Genomic DNA, 18,479 nt, shown 5'->3' on the forward strand with positions numbered 1-18,479 from the left:
TATTTGTATCTCTAAATATATGTAAACATAGAAAAGACACAGTAAAACTACAGTATAAAAGATAAAAAATGGTATACCTGTATAGAGCCCTTACCATGAGTGTAGCTTGCAGGACTGGAAGCTGCTGTGGGTGAGTCAGTGAGTGAAAGGAGGGTGAATGTGAAGATCTACGACATTACTGTGCACTACTGTAGACTATAAACACTGTACATACTCATACTGTACATGAAGTATACACCATATACTTCAATTTATTTTTAAAACCTTTTTCTTTAGTAGTAAATATTAGCTTACTGTAACTTTTATATTTTATAAACTGATTTTTTTCAGCTTTTTTGACTCGTAATAACAATCAGTTTTAAATATATTGTACAGCTATACAAAAATATTTTCTTTTTTTACATACTTATTGTGTAAGCCTTTTTCTAGTTTTAAAATGATTTTCTGTATTTTTTACTTTTTAAAATTTTTGTAAAAAAGTAAGACACAAACATACACACTAGCCTAGGCCTACATAAGGTCAGGAATATCTATATCACCATCTTCTACCTCCACATCTTGTCCCACTGGGAGGTCTTCAAGGGCAGTAACACATGAAGCTGTCACCTCCTATGAGATCAGTGCCGCCTTCTGGAATACTTCCTAGAAGCCCTGCCTGAGACTGTTTTACAATTAACTTTTTTTAAAAAAATAAGTAAAAATACACTCTATTTAAAAAAAAAAAACAAACAGTAAATATATAAACCAGTAACATAGTCATTATCCAGTATTATGTGCTGTACATAGTTGTATGTGCTGTACTCTTATAAGACTGGCAGCACAGTAGATTTTTTTACAGCAGCTTCACCACAAACATGAGCATTACAACTTCAGGATGGCTACGGCATACCCGGCAATAGGAATTCTTAGCTCCATTATATAATTGTATATGTGGACCATCATTGACCAGAACGTTGTTATGTGGTGCATTGACTGTTTATATACTGTAAACTGAATTAATTTCCACACTGTGTTGTCCATGGTATTCTCTGGGTAGAAATAATAATTATGTGATTATAATAATTATTATACGATTATAATAATTATAACAGCAGCAGTACCTGATACTGGGCACATGCTACCCGTGGTTCTTTACGTAGAAGCCAAGAGAAGCTGTGTCGTTCTCACAACCAAGGAAGTAGATACCTTGATATACTTTGGTTAACCCCATTCTGTAGTTGAGAAAACTGGGGCATAAGAGGTTGGCCACATCAAGTAATTGACAGAGATGGGGTTCATACCCGAACAGTCTGGATCCAAAGCCTATATTCTTAACAGGCAACAGTGATTTAAAACAAGTGGCATGAGGAAGAGCCATTTGGCAAATACTGCCTAATGTGGTCCTTTCTGCAAGATGGACAAAATACACTCATGTGTGAAAGGATCTGGACAGTCTGGTGGCACACACGGTTGTGCTGGTGTGTAAAGCATGTTTTTTGAAGCTCCTCTGTTTCCATCAGCACACCAGGATTCTTTGTTCTGTTACGGCCGGTTCTCTGGGTAGCTTTATTTGCAGTACTCCTCACTTAGGTGGATGCCTCATCACTCTTCTGCCCTGTGTTTCTGTGAGTTTGGTGACATCTGAGGGGCTCTAGGAACTCTCGTTGATTCTGGAGATTAAACAAATACTAATTTTCTTTTACATTAGAAATTATGATGGGTGGTTGATAAAAAAAATTAGTCCACGTGAGTTTCTGATAGAAGTCATACTTTAACTTGCTGATTGTCTAAATTCTTCCCTTAACTTGAGTATGCCAGAGGGGCCAGACATTCTGAAGGAAAATATTTTTTTCATCTATATTTATTCTAGAGCCCCAGTTTAAGAGATTTTTCTGTTTTCATCTGGGTTTGCGTTTGTCACATATTCTAGGAATAATGTCCTTAAATATCAGATTTCCTTTCTCAAATCTTATGACAAATCTTGTTTCATTCCCACTCTTCTCTGTTTTCAAGTGTATAGAGATGTCTGATGTCATAGCACAGCTGCCCTTTGCTTACAGGGAAGAACAATAAAGTCTGTTTTCTTGGTCTGTTCTCCTTTAGCCTCTGACAGTGACGGCACCATCCCTAACCATTGCGGAGAATATGGCTGACCTGATAGATGGGTATTGCCGGCTGGTGAATGGAGCCTCGCAGTCATTTATCATCAGACCCCAGAAAGGTGAGGTGCTGTTTCTGAGCATTCCCAATTACATTTCTACCAAATATTTAGCTGAGCTTGCCCCTAACAGCCTGTTATCCTCTTTTAGGTAACTGTAAAAATGAAAACCAAATGAATAATTCAGTATAATCTGAGTACTTACTTTTCTAGGGATGGTGATTCGTTTCACACCTTCCACAAGCCGGGAGCTGGGTTTGAATAGAGCCTAAAAAAACATTGTATGTGTTCTGAGCTACCTACTTAGAGGATTTTCTAAATTACCATTACTATATTTAAATACATTAGTATTTTTAAACTTTTGGGTTTAAATAAAATTCTGGGTATAAAAAAAAGAATCCCTTGTAACTCACTATAAATAAAGTATGCTTTCTATTTTTTCTTATATATCTCAAAAGCTTAGACCATTTGAAGAACAAAATACATTCTAAGTCATGATGTTAAAAAATCAAAGATTAGAATGAATAAATATCCTAGAAACATCACTATGAAAACGGTGCGGAGTTTCTGCAGGCATATAATGAGGAATGCTTTTGAGGATTTGGATTTCTGAAAGAATGAAATGAAAATATTCCCAGCAGGATAATAGCATACATAATGTGAAGCAGGAAAAGACTGAATTTGGAAATTATGGGACTTAAGTTCAAATCATGAGTCCTCTGTGACACCATCTATAAATTACTTTAAACATGAAGAACAGTAACTGTCTTCTATGGTATTAGGAGGATAAAGGACTTATTTATTTATAGGCTTGGAACTATGCCTAGCACACTCGATGCTCATAGATTTTAGTTATATTGTTGTTCCTGTTGTTGCTACTAATTTAGTCTGATCTTGACACTGTGTTAACCTAGACTTTGAGATATCTCATCTGTAAAAGAATGATACCTACTTTGTAGGGTTGTTAGACACATCCCAAAGAGTACTGTAAAGGAGCTCACACTGTGGAAGTGGGGACTCTGAATGTGAGTTTTGTCCTTATTGCCAAGACCCCTTCTAGCACTCACCTCAGTGACTAGGATGATTGTAGAGGAAAAAAAAATCCTGAAGTGCTGTGTGGTGTGTGTTCAAGTCAGCAGAATTGTATTAAACAGTGATGAGGATGGAGAAAAGGCCAAAGCCCAAGAGAAGCAGATAGAAATGCAGAGGATCCAGCCTTGCCCGGCAGGGAAGTGCTCTGTTTACAAAGCAGTTTGAGAAAGGGATGGTGTTTGCATGGGAGGTATATGTGTGTGTTGTGTGTTTTGTAGAGAGGAGTCATTGGACCCTTTATTTATATATCTCAAAAGAGGTAAGTGATGGTGCTGTGCCCTGAAAATAGCAGCTGAAGCCATGAGCCTTCGCTAAGTAAACATAAATCTGTGTGATTCCAGGACATGGCTTTTTCTAGAGAAAAAGTGTTTTTCCCACAGTGATCGCACCAGTAAGGCCTATTCGTATATTTTTCCTAAGTTTTCTTTGTATAAAACAGAGGAATGAAGTTGCTTTCAGAAATCTCTAAAGTTACTCTCAGTTAAAGCCTTTACAGCTATAGGTCCTGATTTTTCACTTTGTGCTTTATTTTTTATTTTTATTTTTGACATTTTCTTCTTCCAGTGTCACACTTTATACTTTAAACAGGAGTATATGCCTTATAAATATTATTTAAATGTTTGCAGATAATTTCTTTACATAAAGATAGCAATTTAGGAAAAACGTTAAATGTGATAGATTGACCATTTCCTTTTTAGTAAATAATTTTTCATCTTTTATCTTCAGTTTACCAAAAGGTCCTTGAAATACACATTTAAAAATAACATTGGTATGTCAGGCATTAAATGAGCCTTCCATGTTTAAAACGTAAACATCTTCCTATATTGATTTCGCTATTAGCTAGCTTGTTCTGATCTCTGGGGAGAAACATTTTGATATCAAAACATGAAATGTGATGCTTTTTAAGCTATTTGTTCTTATGAAAAGAGCATTAATGAAAATGCTTGTCATGAAAAGCTAGATAGGGTATTGGTTGTTTCCAATTTTATATTGTCTTTATAAAATGAATTATTAAACTTGATAATTTCCTTATTCTCATTCATAGCATGTTTATGTATTATATAACTCTTTCGTCATAGATCCGTAAGGTGAAGATATATTGCCTAGTTAAAATAATATTAAAGGCAAACATCAAACATCTTTAGTGGGTTGTAGTTAGAAATATATGTTGACACAGCACATGTACATTTTTTAATTGAGATTTTTTAAGAGTTCAAATGTTAAACATGTTTCTACAACTCTAATGTACCATTTTCCTGGAAACATGCTTTACATAATAATTATATATGCCCATCTGTCTTCTCTAGATCATAAACTACTTATACATGTATACGTGTATATGCATAACGTAGCATGACAGTAATAAGTGATCAGTACATTCTACATGTGAACTGGGTGTGCCCAGATGCATTTTGTTAGTTCTTTAATCTACCATAGTTACTTTGGATTTATAAAGTACTTTTAAAAGAGATGTTACCTTGTCATAGTGGCTCATGTCTGTAATTCCAGCTACACAGGAGAATCCCTGAGGCCAGGTACCTGAGACCATCCTGGGCCACATAGCAAGACTGTATCTAAAAAAAAAATAAGTTAATTTAAAAAAAATAAAAATAAAAGGTGATTTTACTGGGGAGAACATAGTAAGAGCCACAGGCCAGATTGTCCTGGACTACATTCCACCACAGTCTGCATAACCTTGGCCCTTACTGTAGGACATTATCTAACCCACACCTTACCTGAAAGAAAGTTTACAATCAATTTTTCAGTGTTAGTAAAATTCTGTAGTAACATTTTTTCAGAGGAAAGTGAATAGTGTAATATAGAGTTGTAATTACATAATTTTAAGTAGGTTTTCTATGCGTAGAATGATGGTGAATACTGTACATTTCAAGGGAGGGAGTGAATGCTTAGGCATGACATAAATTCCGGAAGATGTAAAAATAAAATTGTTATGTTTAATTACATAATTAAAACGCTTATGTGCTGCTGAAGCGAGCACAATTGCATAATTAAAACAATTCGTTTAGTACAAGGTAACATTTTTAAAGCTATGATGACAGCGGAAAATATCTATGACACATATAACAAGTAATTAAAATTTCTCATTTTCAAGTGTTCTTCCAGCTCATTCAGTAAAAGACAAGCTAGTATAAAAATGGGATATGTTTTAGAGGAATGGACACACAAATGTTCAGTGGATATATGGATACAGTGATATATTTCATTTTATGTTTATTACGTTGACTAAAGAAACCTGATAACCACCACTGGCAAGACTTCTGGAGAATGCACTCTCATGCTTGTGTCATTGTAAACTGGTACATTTTTAGAAGACAGTTTAGGAGTTCTCTGCCCATTTGTCTGCCTCTTGGAAATCAGTCATACAAACCACTGACCTGAGGAGGATATTCACTATTGCATTGTTTATAATAGCAAAAAATGAGCAAAAATTAATAAATGAGGGAGTATGCATACATGATGTAATACTACGCAGCTGTTTAAAAAATAGCTCTATTAATGTATTAAAAACCTACATGTAAATGTGTGTGTATGTCTCCAAACTTTTGTATTTATAAGCATTAAAAAGTCGGGTAAGTTAAGTCACCAGTTTCAGTTAATGAATACTTCTAAGAAGAATGGAAGTACATTTGAACAAAAACATTAACTCCTAGAATTAGACAGTTTAGATAGTGAGTCATTAGGGTTTTCTTAAATGCTGCTTCTACTGATGGTGTCTGTTGCCATTTTTCTGTATTCCGTTATTCTCTTTATGAAAATATTCTCTCAGAATCCTTCTGTTGCTTATCTCCTTCTTCATACCTGCCTTTCTACCCACGCCGAGTTACTTAGGAAGTCTCCTATTAGCCAAAAATATAATAATGGATTCCTTTTTCTTTCAGAAAATAGAAATTTCAACAGAGTGCAAACAGAAATCACACTAATGTGTCATTTGAAAGGCTATATTATTAACAATTTGGGTATGAGTAAGGTGGTGGTGCTGGTGGTGGGTGGTGGTCATGTTCATGGGATAATAAACTTATCAGGTCTTTTCAGTTACTCTAAATTTGGTCTTCCTGGTGTGACTTGGTTATTTTGCTTGAAATAGATGTTCAAAATGTCAACAAGTGATGGCTTGCAGTTTGGCGTGAATTCCTATGATGTGCAGTGAGTTGTATGTATACAGCGTTAAGCCTCACAACCATCTCTGCATGCAAATTAGAAGAATTAAACAGTTTTTCAGAAAGAGTAACATGGGGTCCTAGGTTGATTTTTTTCTTTCTTTACCAAACAGTGGTCGGAGAGTCTCCCAAGTGCCGGATACTCCGCTAGATATTAGGGATGCGTTTGGGCAGCTTAAGTCTTACTGTAACCCTTAGGCAGGTTGAATCGTCTGTGGAGAAGTATGATATGTGGCAAATACTCTGTGGATGCAACAGAAACATAGAGGATGCCACTCAGTGCAGACTGAGGTATTCCAGGAAGGGCTCCCTGCAGGAAATAGAACTTGAATTGAGCTTTGAAATATTGAGGAATGTTTCTACCCGAATGAAGGAAGAGCACCTTTCAACGCATGTGTGGTATGTTCAGGGGAGTACAGTGTGCAGCAGTATAGAATCAGGGAATAGACAAGTAATACCGAAAAGGCAGATTGGCCAGACCAAACACTGCATGCTTTCAACATGTAGTTGTGGAGCTCCTCCCATTTTCCAGGCACAGTTCTAGGATAGAGGTTGTAGCAGCAAACAAAATAGACAAGGTTTTGCATGCATGGACATTTCTTGTAGGTGAGGACATACATGCAATAAACAGAGTAAATTAATAGAGAAAATAAATACTGCAGCATGTAATATATCAAATGGTGTTGAGCTGTATCGAGAAAAATAAGACAGGGAAGAACGTAAGGGATTCAATTTTAAATAAGGTGGTCAGGGAAGGTCCCACTGAGAGAGTCACACCTGAAGGGATGGAAAACAGAACCTACAAGGATATCTGGCTATTCCCTATTAAAGGCTGGGGAGTGCTAGGAAGCATACCTGGAACAGCCGAGACCCAGGTCAGTAGAATGCCTAGCAGGGTGATCCCAGGGCTGGTGGTTGGTCAGGATGTAAAGACATTGTGAGGGCTTTGGCTTGTACGCGGTGATTTGGGAAGCCATTGGAGGGTGTGAAGAGAGGAGTTAATGTGGTCTGGTTTATGTTCTAGAATAAGTACTCTGGCTGCCGTGCTGAGAATAGACCATGGTAGGTCGGCCTGGGTACAGATAAAGTAGAGGGACCAATCAGGAGGCTATTACTATGATGTAGGCAAGTGATGTTTGGGTCAGGGGTTCTGGAATGACAGTGACAAGTAAGAGGACTTTGAATAGAGTTGGACAGTAAAGCCTCGCATTTGCTGCACTGGGTATGGATTGGGGAGCAGCGAGGCCCTGTAATGACTGCTGGCTCCACGTGAACAATGGGAAGTATGCAGGTGCACCCACCAGGACTCAGTTCTGAATATCGGCAAGTCCCAGCAACCTTCAGACATCCAGAGGGAGGTGTCAGGTAGACAACCAGATGGAGAAGTTCAGGTCAGGCAAGAGGTCCAAGCTAGAGGTACGCATTTGGGAGCTGCAAAGTGTGGGTGGTATTTGACGCTTTGAAACTGGATAAGGTTACCAAGGAAGTGAGGTTAAGAGGTACAGGTGTGAGCACTGGGTTCTCTAATCTTCAGGCCAGGGAGATAAGGAGGAACCAATGAAGAAGACGAAGAGGAGGTGCCCTGAGAGGACAGAAGAAAACCATGAGAATATAGTACAAGGTTCAGGAGGCCCAGGGTGGGAAGTCTCAGGACAGAGTGATGAGCTGTGTTAATTGCTAACTGTAAGTGAACAATTGGGTTTAGCAAGGCAGATGTCATTGGAGATGTTGAAAGAGTATTTTCCGTGTATGGGGGTGGGGGGAACTGATTAGAATGAATTCAAGGGCAAATGCAGGGAGAGGAACTGTGGACAGCAAGTGTGACTACACAAGAGGTGTCACCAAGGAGCTGCCCAGAAGGGCACCAGAGTGGTGAGTGGTAGATGGGTGCCTCCTCAGCCTCCCGTGCCACTCCACAGACACAATGCAAAGATGACAGCCAGAGCAATGTTTGTGTGCTGAGAGAAGTGAAGCAGTGCCTCGTAAATTAAGCTGGGGTGTTTAAATCTCATCCTGAAAGTTTTTGAGAGACACTAAAATGTTAAGCATAATAACTTGCTTGATTGATGAATTTGTAATTTGGGAAGTTTATTCTGAAATCATTTAGCTCAGATGGATTAGAAGAAAGGACCAGTTAGGGGGCTGTTACATTAATTCAAATTAAAGCGGTTAAACCACGGAGGGCTCCATGTTTCCTGGTTTGCAAAGGAAAGAAAGAGTCTCCCTCACCATTGAACGAAGTCCTCAGCTTCACTGTGGTCGGGCCAGCATGAGCCAGTCACTGTGTCCTGCTCAGCAAAAAGGTAGCTCACCCTGAACTCTGTGGATAGCTGCCTGGCTCACCTTCCAGCCAGCCACGTGCACGGCTCCTTTGGGTGACAGCTCCGAGACTTGGCTTCTCTTATATACATTTATTCCATTGGCAGCCACACACACCTGTGGAATTGCTTTCCTTCTGTTTCTCTGTGCTTCCTGCACAGGTTTTTCTGTTGTTACTAGTGAGTAGTTTTATCAAAATGCAAAATGCCTGGTCCTTTGACAAGGAGTGTTGACTAATCTTAAGAAACCTTTCATCTTTTAGTTTCCTGCGAACGAAGTCTTTTACCAACTTAGCATCTTAGTTCTTTATTAGGATTAGGCCGTATGTATCGGGAGAACCCGCTCCCGATGGTTAACGTGGGTTCTTTTCTATTTCCTAAGTGTCTCGGCTGGTTTGAGAAATAAAGGGAAAGAGCACAAGAGAGAGAAATTTAAAGCTGGATGGCCGGGAGAGACATCACATGTTGGCAGATTCCATGATGTTCCCTGAGGCATAAAACCAGCAACTTTTAATTAGTGGTTTTCAAAAGGGGAGGGAGTGGATGAATAGGGTATGGGTCACAGAAATCACATACTTCACAAGGTAATAAAATATCACAAAGCAAATGGAGGCAGGGCGAGATCACAGGACCTCAGGATGGGGCGAAATTAAAATTGCTAATGAAGTGTCGGGCACACATTGTCATTGATAACATCTTATCAGGAAACAGGGTTTGAGAGCAGACAACCTGCCTGACCAAAATTTATTAGGTGGGAATTTTCCTTGTCCTAATAAGCCTGGGAGTGGTACAGGAGACCGGGGCTTGTTTCATCCCTTCAGCTACAGGAGTCGGGGGCTTATTTCATCCCTTTAGCTTCGACCATAAAAGACAGCACGCCTTTAGGGAGTCGTTCATAGACCTACCCTCAGGGCGCATTCTGTTTCTCAGGGATGTCCCTTGCTGAGAAAAAGAATTCAGCGATATTTCTCCTGTTTGCTTTTGAAAGAGGAGAAATATGGCTCTGTTCCGGCCAGTTCAAAGTTACCTCTCTTGTTCCCTGAACATCGCTGTTATCCTGTTCTTTTTTTAAGATGCCCACATTTCATATTGTTCAAACACACATGCTCTACAAACAATTTGTGCAGTTGACACAATCCTCACAGGGTCCTGAGGCGACATTCATCCTCCTTAGCTTACGAAAAAGATGACTGAAGGGATTAAGAGATTAAAGTAAAGACAGGCATAGGAAATCACAGGGGTATTGATTGGGGAAGTGATAAGTGTCCACGAAATCTTCACAATTTATGTTCAGAGATTGCAGTAAAGACAGGCATAAGAAATTATAAAAGTATTAATTTGGGGAACTAATAAATGTCCATGAAATCTTCACAATTTATGTTCTTCTGCCGCGGCTTCAGCTGGTCCCTCCATTCAGGGTCCCTGACTTCCCGCAACAAGTATCCTTTAAACAATTGTGTGTAATAGTTTATGTTTGTTATAAATATTGAAAATAAAACCATGAGAACCTAAGGTAGACAGTGTAGCAACTTTCTTTAAAGGGTCATTGCTGGAATACCAACAGAGGCCTCATCTTTCCTCCCTGAATCTAGGCACCATCTTTTCAAAAGGAGTAAAAAGAGCCTTATACATCTCTTGTCTTTTTCCCCACAGAAGGTGAACGGGCTTTGCCATCAATACCAAAGTAAGTACTGCTTTTTTTTTAACTGTTATTTTGTTTTGTTGGGAAGTTTAAGGAAATTTCCATGCTTTATTCATTTTCCTAAAAAAAATTAAATTCAATATACATGATCAAGGAACTAGGAAACAATTCTAGAAAGAAATCAAGTCAGTTTTAAATTTTAGTAAGTATTTAGGCTTAATCAAAAAGTTTCAACTTTTCCTTTAGGTTCTATGGGAGAGCTAAAGAATAATCATAATGTCGAGAGCCTGTTGTTAAACATTTGCTTCATATGTTATTGTTAATCTTTACAAGAACCTGAAAATATGTGGCATTCTGGCTATTTTACAAGTATGAAAATTAAAAGAAATAATTTATGTTAATTGTCTTGTTTATTTCCTGAATTTCATAGTAGGTGTGTTGATCTACAAAATTAAAAGAATCAAATAATAATACCAAAATAACTTATATAATTTTATATTCTCAGCTAATTTGCTAGGAACTGGGGACTAAGATATGAGTGTAAAATCTAGACAATCAGATACACAGGTGAACACACAGTCACAGCTTGCAGAGATGTTTGCACTTTCCAAGACACTAAAGAGAAACAGTGAGCCTAAGAGGCCACTGGAATAGAGAGGGTAAGGCCTGAGCTTTGTTCTGTCCCTCTCCTTGTTCTCCGTAGCCAGTCCATTACTGTTTCCTCCAGTTCCATGTTCTAAATGGATCCATCTGCTTCACCACCTTCCCACTGTGTCTCCCCTGTGTTTAGCTATCTGGGCTACCCAAGTACACTCCTGTGTTGGGGGTCCCCAAGATCTAGGAGTCACAAGACTCAGCTATGATGTATTACAGCAGATAAATACAAAGCAGAATCAGCAAAGGATGAAGGCGCATGGGGTGAAGTCCAGGGAAAACCAGACACAAGCTTCCAAGGGTCCCTTCCCAATGGAGGCCACAGGACGCTCTGTATTCCCCAGCAATGGATTATGACGACCTGTGTGAAATGTTGCCTACTGAGAAAGCTCGATAGAGACTTGGTGCCCAGGGTTTTTACTGGGGGTTCTTTATACGTGCACTCTCTGCCTGGCATGCATCCAAACTCCACACTCCCAGAGGGAAAGCAAGAGTTCAGCATAAACCACATTTTTTGTACAAACATTTTAGGCATAGTGTACCATACCTGTCGGGATGGTGGCAACTCCATGAAAATCCGAGTTCCCAGATACCAGGCAAGGGACAATCGTGTAAAGTCAGTCACAGTCCTGCTACGTTAACTCTTTTCTATGTACTTCTGCTGAATCAGTCTCTGTCCAGTTTTGCTCCTTAGCCTATCCGTGCTCTGTGCTACAGCTTGAGGAAGCTTTCCTAATTAAACATCTTAGATGACCTACTCTTGCTCTTAGGATACTTTGCAGTATTCTTAACCTAGCTTTCAGGAGCCCACGTGATTGTTCCCTGCTCACTTTAGCCTTGGTTTTTGTTACTCCTCATACTATTCCTCAGGTACACTGAACTTTTTTTTGAATTCCAGGAGCAAGCATCCTTTCTTTTCCCTGAAGGCCTTTGCCAGTATTCTGTCTTTGCATGATCCACGCTTCTTCCAACCTGCTTTTCCTTGCTAAGCCCTACTCATCTTCTAGGTCTCATTCTACATCACTTCCTATAGATACCTCATTGAGCCACCCGCAAGCCAGGAGAGCATCCCCATCATGTTTTCCTATAATCGTTTCTAGTTATTAATTACCAGAGTCCTAAACATGGCCTTTTAACCTGTCTGCCCTCCCCAGGCAACCTGGCGAGTTGCTGACAGCCAAGGTCATATGCACTACTGTGGGCCTCACACAGGCAGGGTCTGCACGTGGCTGGTGCACCTCTAGCTTTGGACAGTGCACTCTACAGCATCAGCAGTGTCTGATAGAGGTTCATTTGGGGTCGTATCAGGGCAGGAACTAATGTTTATTTAGTGTACCTTTAGTTGTGGGAAGTTAAGGGATAATTTTGGGATTAAAATCAAAGCTGGTCAATGTGGCGTGTTCCTGTGGTTCTGAGGCTGAGGCAGGAGGATCACTGAAGCCCGGGAGTTTGAGGCTGTACTGTACTGTGATCATGCCTGTGAATAGCAACCACACTCTAGTCTGGGTGACTTCGTGAGACTCCACCCCATTTCTTAAAACACAGACACACACACATAAAGAGGAATCATGAACATAGGTATGAAAGTGAGTGAGGAAGGTAGTACATTAGAAGTGTTAACAGATACAGGAAACTAAATAAATGAAGCAAACTTTACAAGAGTGGAATTTTCACAAATCTTAAAGCATCAGGACACCATTATTGCTATTGATCAGATAAATGCTGAAATCCAAGCTGTCGTGAGAAAGTTGCTTAGCGACAGCATACATGATTGTGGTGCGGACAAAGGAAAACCCCAGTGTTTTGGCAACAGAACAAGGAAGTAAATGATGTAATTTATTGATTTAAAATGTGTGTCCTCTGACTGCCCAATATAGTTCAAAGGTAAGTTGTGACAAATCATGTAGCTGCAATGGAAGAGAAAGTAATGAGTTGTTAGAAAACAATTTTGATTAAATTTTTATACTAAAGATATAAAATTTCAAATATTTGGAGAATTCTATAAAAGGAACACAAGTCTATAGCTGTTTGCTGTGATTACTATAGAAATTATACAGTTTCACATTAAATAGTTATAGTGCTTCAAAACGATGTGCAAGTTGAGCATTTCTAATCTGGAACTTCAAAGTTCAGAATGCTCCAAAATTTGAAACTTTTTGAGACCAACATGTTACAGCAAGTCGAAACTTCCTCACCTGACCTCATGTGTAACAGGTTGCAGTCAAATCTTTGTTTTGTGCACAAAGTTATTTAAAATGCTGTATGAAATTACTTTCAGGTTACATGTATAAGGTGTATATGAAACATAAACAGATTTCATGTTTAGACTTGGGTCCTATCCCCTAGATTCCTCATTATGTATCTGCGGACATTCCAAAATCCAAAACATCTGAAATTTGAAACACTCTAGTTCCAAGCATTGTGAATAAGAGATGTTCAACCTATACTGTTTCACGTGTCAGTGTTTCATCTGGAAAAGGTTTGCTTTTATAAAAAGACCAGGTGACTTTGATATCTAAAGGCTGTGTGGTTCCTTTCTTCCCTGTGTTTTGTGCTTTCCAAAAATTTTTTATTAACTGTACTTGCATTTTTTAAATGGCACAAAGACTTTTGGCCAAAATTTTATTTTTTGTGGGTAAATATGTAAAACTAGCATTAAACCATTTCATGAAGCAAGTAGCAAGATACAGTGAGATTACTTTTTAAAGTATGTAAGTAATAGTACATATTAATGTATTTCTTGATAATTTTTTTACATGCCATAAGTTTAAGAAGGACCAGTCATACTATAGTATTTCGTATTATGTTTTAGAGAGCAAAATTCACTTCCAGGTGTATGGTTTTTCTCTCGTAACTTTGGGGCAATCCTTTACTGTGTAGCATTTACATTTACATTTTTATTTAACCTATTCATACCAGATTAAATTGTATTGCATTGTTTTAAATTATTGTCAAGAGTATCTTTCTCACAACAGTTCAACATTCCTTCAGTTGTATATTTTAATTTCTGATCTTTAAAGCATTAAAGCAGCCTGGCTATTTTAATAGAATCCAATTTTTAAAGAAATCACCTGTCTAAATTTTGTCTTCCTCATCCAAGGCAGTTCCCTACTTGATGAGGCCGAGTGGTGAGGTCCTGGGGAAATTGCAGGGCTTACAGCTTTACTCTTGTCTGTCACAGGTTGGCCAACAGCGAAAAGCAAGGCATGCGGACACACGCCGTCTCTGTGTCAGGTAAGGGGCTCTAGGTAGCAGACCTCAAAAAGCACTCTCATGGGGTAAGATGATCATAGATGTCTATTTTTGGTATAATTGCTTCATTCTAGAATGGCTTATGAAAATAAGCATTCTGGCTATCCAAATTTGCATAATTTTACCATCATTAAATAGTTTTAAGTATGGCTCATAGCTTTTATTTTTTTAGATGGGACATAGGTAAAATACCAGATCACTCAGCAAGTTATATAGAATTCCAAATTATTTTTGGGTTTTAATAATATCATGTTAATCATATCCAGAATGAAGTTGCCATTATAATTTATCTTTGCAATTCAATAGAATATACTTTGCATATTTATTTTTTGAAGTTCAGGAAATATGAGATGTTCTAAAACAATTTTTATATTTCACAATTAATATGCTGTTTGAATATTGCTTTTTTAAAAATATAGTTAAGATACTGGCATGAGCATTATCTTAACTATTTGCTGGTGTGATTGTGTTGTAGTTTCCTTGGTGTGTTTCAAAATAGATACGCCTTTTTCCCCATTTAAAAATGTGGGAAATAAAGGAAAGGGGGAGGATGAGAAAGCATCTTCTATGGACCCATTTGATATCTTAAAATATGTATGCAAATATATACATCTGTATATGCACATATATACATACATAACCGTATACGCACATATATAATTTTTTCTTATATATGTGCATACATATATGTTACATTTCTGAAATAATAGTTTCCTTTTAACTTTAGCATCTCACTTAGAAAAGACCCCATTCCTGTTTATTTTGAATCAGTTTTTTTTGAGACAGAGTCTCACTCTGTCGCCCAGGCTGGAGTATAGTGACGCCATCTCAGCTCACTGCAACCTCTGCCTCCCAGGTTCAAGCAATTCCCCTGCCTCAGCCTCCCAAGTAACTGGGATTACAGGTGCCCACCACCACACCCTGCTAACTTGTATTTTCAGTAGAGACAGGGTTTCACCATATTGGCCAGGCTGGTCTCAAACTCCTGATCTCAGATGATGCACCTGCCTCGGCCTCCCAAAGTGCTGGGATTATAGGTGTGAGCCACTGGGCCTGGCTTCCTTGTTTGTTTTTCTTTTTAATTGTGCACAAATGTCCCATAAGCCCTTCCTCAAGAAGTATTTTTGCTTGTATTTGCACACTTGGCAAAGATACTCAATAAAGGTGAATGGTGTGTGATACTGCCAAAGTATTACTGCTTGAGAAATCATTGCTCACTTCCCTGTTAAGTAGAAGGTTGGAGTGCTAGAGCTGGTCTTCTGGACAGCTTCGGGGTTGCCAGCATGTTGTCAGGTAAACAGTTAATCATCCTTGTAAGCCTAGCCATGACTTCATGGAGTAACCCTAGTTTCCAGTAGTGACACTGGGGCACTAAACAACACTCAGTGTTTGCATTTGTTCAGTCTGTGGTGGGTACAGAGAGTTGGCAAACTTGCCAGGCCCTCAGGGAGTTTGTAATCTAGTTGGAGAGAGAGAGAGACCACCACACATGCTACAGTCATAGGAGTCCGGAGGAGGGAGCAGCTGCTGGGCGTCAAAGGATGTTCTGTAGGATGTTCTATAGAGTAGGTGAGATTTGAGCAGGGCTTTGAATAAATCACAGGCCCTGTGGTCCATCTTCTTGCCAAACTGTAAAGCAGCTTTTGGGATGAACCCTGGGGACTTCCCTTTTGGTGCTTGCCACACACGGTCTCCACAGTCTCCCCAGACTTGATCAAGAGAGAAGGGAAATGTCCCATTATGTTAATAAGGACTATTTCTGGCATCTGTCTTTGGGTAACAAAGTAATGAAATGTAATAAAATAGGCCCCAGCAGTACCTTCAAATCTTTTTCCTCCTATTTTACTAATCTCTTTTAATCAATACTCTCCTTTCAAGGTTTAAACCTCAGATGTGTCGTTTAGCAGCTGGTCACCACCAAACTTTTGGATTTTACTTCTTCCAGCCAACCCCCACTTTATGATCTCAGTGTTTTCATCCTATTTCAGAACCCCGTTAAAAATAAAGTTAGCTGGCATTTTATGAGTACTTTTGTAGATACTGTGTTCCAGCCTCAGGTTTATGTTCTGTGTTCTTGTATATGTATCATCTCATTTAGTCCTTACAACAAACCTATAAGATAGCTTTTCTTATTGTATAGCTGAGGAGACTATGTCCCAGAGAGGTTAAATAATTTGCCCAAGATTACACAGTTGCTAAAATCTGGAGTCATTATTCAAATTCTAATGTCTGGCTTTAACACCCACCTGAATTACTTGTGATCCTGCTTTCATTGTTTCTTCCTAGGTATTCCTTAACTAGGAGTTCATACTTCAGTACCTTCTCATGTTAGTTCTTAAATTGCTACCATGTTGATTTAAGTAGGCAGTTCTCTGGTCAGAAACTTTTAGTAATAATTTCATATCCATCAGATGAAGTTTGGGCTCCTCAGCTTAGCCCTCCAAGACCTTTCATTATCTGCCCACCACCCACCTTTCCAGTCCTCCCTCGCCTCCTCATCTACATTGTTTTTTAGCCAAAAAAAGTTGGTGGCTGTGCCTCTCCCAACCTCCTTATCTCTGTTCTTCTGCTTGAGCTATTCCATCCAGACTTGCTCTTTTCATCATTACATGTAAAAATATTTTCACTTTCAGAGTTAGTAATACTTCGATATATGACTGTCACTTAGGTGATTTAAAATCCAAGCAAAGAATAATTGGTGTCCAGTGGATATTTAATGACATAGCATTAATTGTTCAGAGTCTTGTTTGTCCTTAGTCATTCTACCTACTACTTGCTCACTTATGTGGAACCAGACAAACAAGTGTGGCATATTTCTTTTCTTGCATTCCGGCCCTCCCTCCCTTCCTTTCTCCCTTCCTTCTTTCCTTCCATCATCCTGACATTCGTGGTGTGTTATGTTTCTATCTTCCACAAAAACTATAAAACCTAAAAACTGAGCAGCCTAGCTGGCCAGGAACCAGTGCATTGCACTTAGCCCCAAAGCTGGTAATTGACATTTCTAGGGACATCTTTGTTAAGCCAGTACCTAGAAAAACAGTAATATTACTAAATCCCAGGGTTATTTCTTACCTGCCAACCTGGAAACACTGTACTATGTGGGATGTAGTGCTGATACACCATGGTAGAGGCCCTACTTATCCTGGATCCTTGTGAAATTCTGCATGTGCTTCTCCACAGTGAGCCTGTTCAGTGTCTAGGATAGTAGAATGAGGCTGCAATCAACTATATGCCAGCTGCAATTACTTGTTTTTCTGTCATACGATACCCATTTAACCCCTAACAAACCATAAGGGATTGATGAGACCTCACTTTTACATTAATCCAGCCAACAGGTAGTTCTTGAGTGCCTGCAGCATGCCAAGCACAGAATTCTAGATACTGGAGTCTACTAGAAAACAAAGCCACGTCCCTCCCTTTATGGAGTTTATGTTCTTGTGAAAGAGTCAAGCCGTAGATAGTAAATTAAAATAAAGCAGGTAAATTGAGAGCAACAGGAAAGCTATTTAAAATTGTGGTCTGTATGACAATAAACCTGTACATGTATTAACTCTTGTGGGATTGTAAAGCCCTTCATAAATGCTAAATATTATTTAATCCCACAGTGGCCTTGCAAGGTCTTTATTGTCTCTCCATTTCACAGATACGAAGAATTAAATTCAGAAAGGTAAGCAAACTTGTTCAGTGTCACACAGCTTGAAAATGATGGCACTAGGATTGGAACTCAGGTCATTATTACCCTCTAGGCTCTACTACCTGTCATGAGCAGTTTGAGAGTTTACTCCCCTGTACTGGTGAATTACTGTTACACTCCCAAGTGTCGATGAAGATGGAGAGTCTTTGTGGGATTTGTCTGGCTCTCCCATTTTTCTTCACAACCAAAGACTTCTTACCTGACCCAAGTCTGGGTTCACATGTCAGTACCTCATAGAAACCTTTCCTGACTACTTTAAGAAGATCTGGACTCTTCCTCTTCAGAGCTCTATAGAGCACTGTACATTTCTTTCTCATGCATAGTCCGAAAATGGATGTCATTGTGTTTTAGAAACCATCTTGTCCATAAAATCATGAACCCATTGCATGTAAAGACATGTTCTGTTTATCTCTTTATTGTCTGGGATATTAGTTTTGTAATTGTTTTTAAATAAATCCATGAACTCCATAAGGTATGGAGGTATGCTGGGACTTAGAGGAATGCATTCGGG

General features: G+C 38.9%; 1 protein-coding gene across 1 annotated transcript in view; it reads left to right on the top strand.

Moving 5' to 3' along the window:
* PTK2 (protein tyrosine kinase 2) overlaps positions 1–18,479 on the top strand; it is a 309,021-nt gene that overhangs the window by 152,388 nt on the left and 138,154 nt on the right. Inside the window, exons 13-15 of the mRNA XM_011938127.1 lie at positions 2,083–2,200; positions 10,380–10,410; positions 14,204–14,256. Of these exons, the coding sequence (XP_011793517.1) occupies positions 2,083–2,200; positions 10,380–10,410; positions 14,204–14,256 (202 nt within the window). The remainder of the gene's footprint in view (positions 1–2,082; positions 2,201–10,379; positions 10,411–14,203; positions 14,257–18,479) is intronic.

This window comes from Colobus angolensis, unplaced genomic scaffold, assembly GCF_000951035.1.
Source record: "Colobus angolensis palliatus isolate OR3802 unplaced genomic scaffold, Cang.pa_1.0 Scaffold17, whole genome shotgun sequence".
NCBI classification, from domain to species: Eukaryota; Metazoa; Chordata; class Mammalia; order Primates; family Cercopithecidae; genus Colobus; species Colobus angolensis.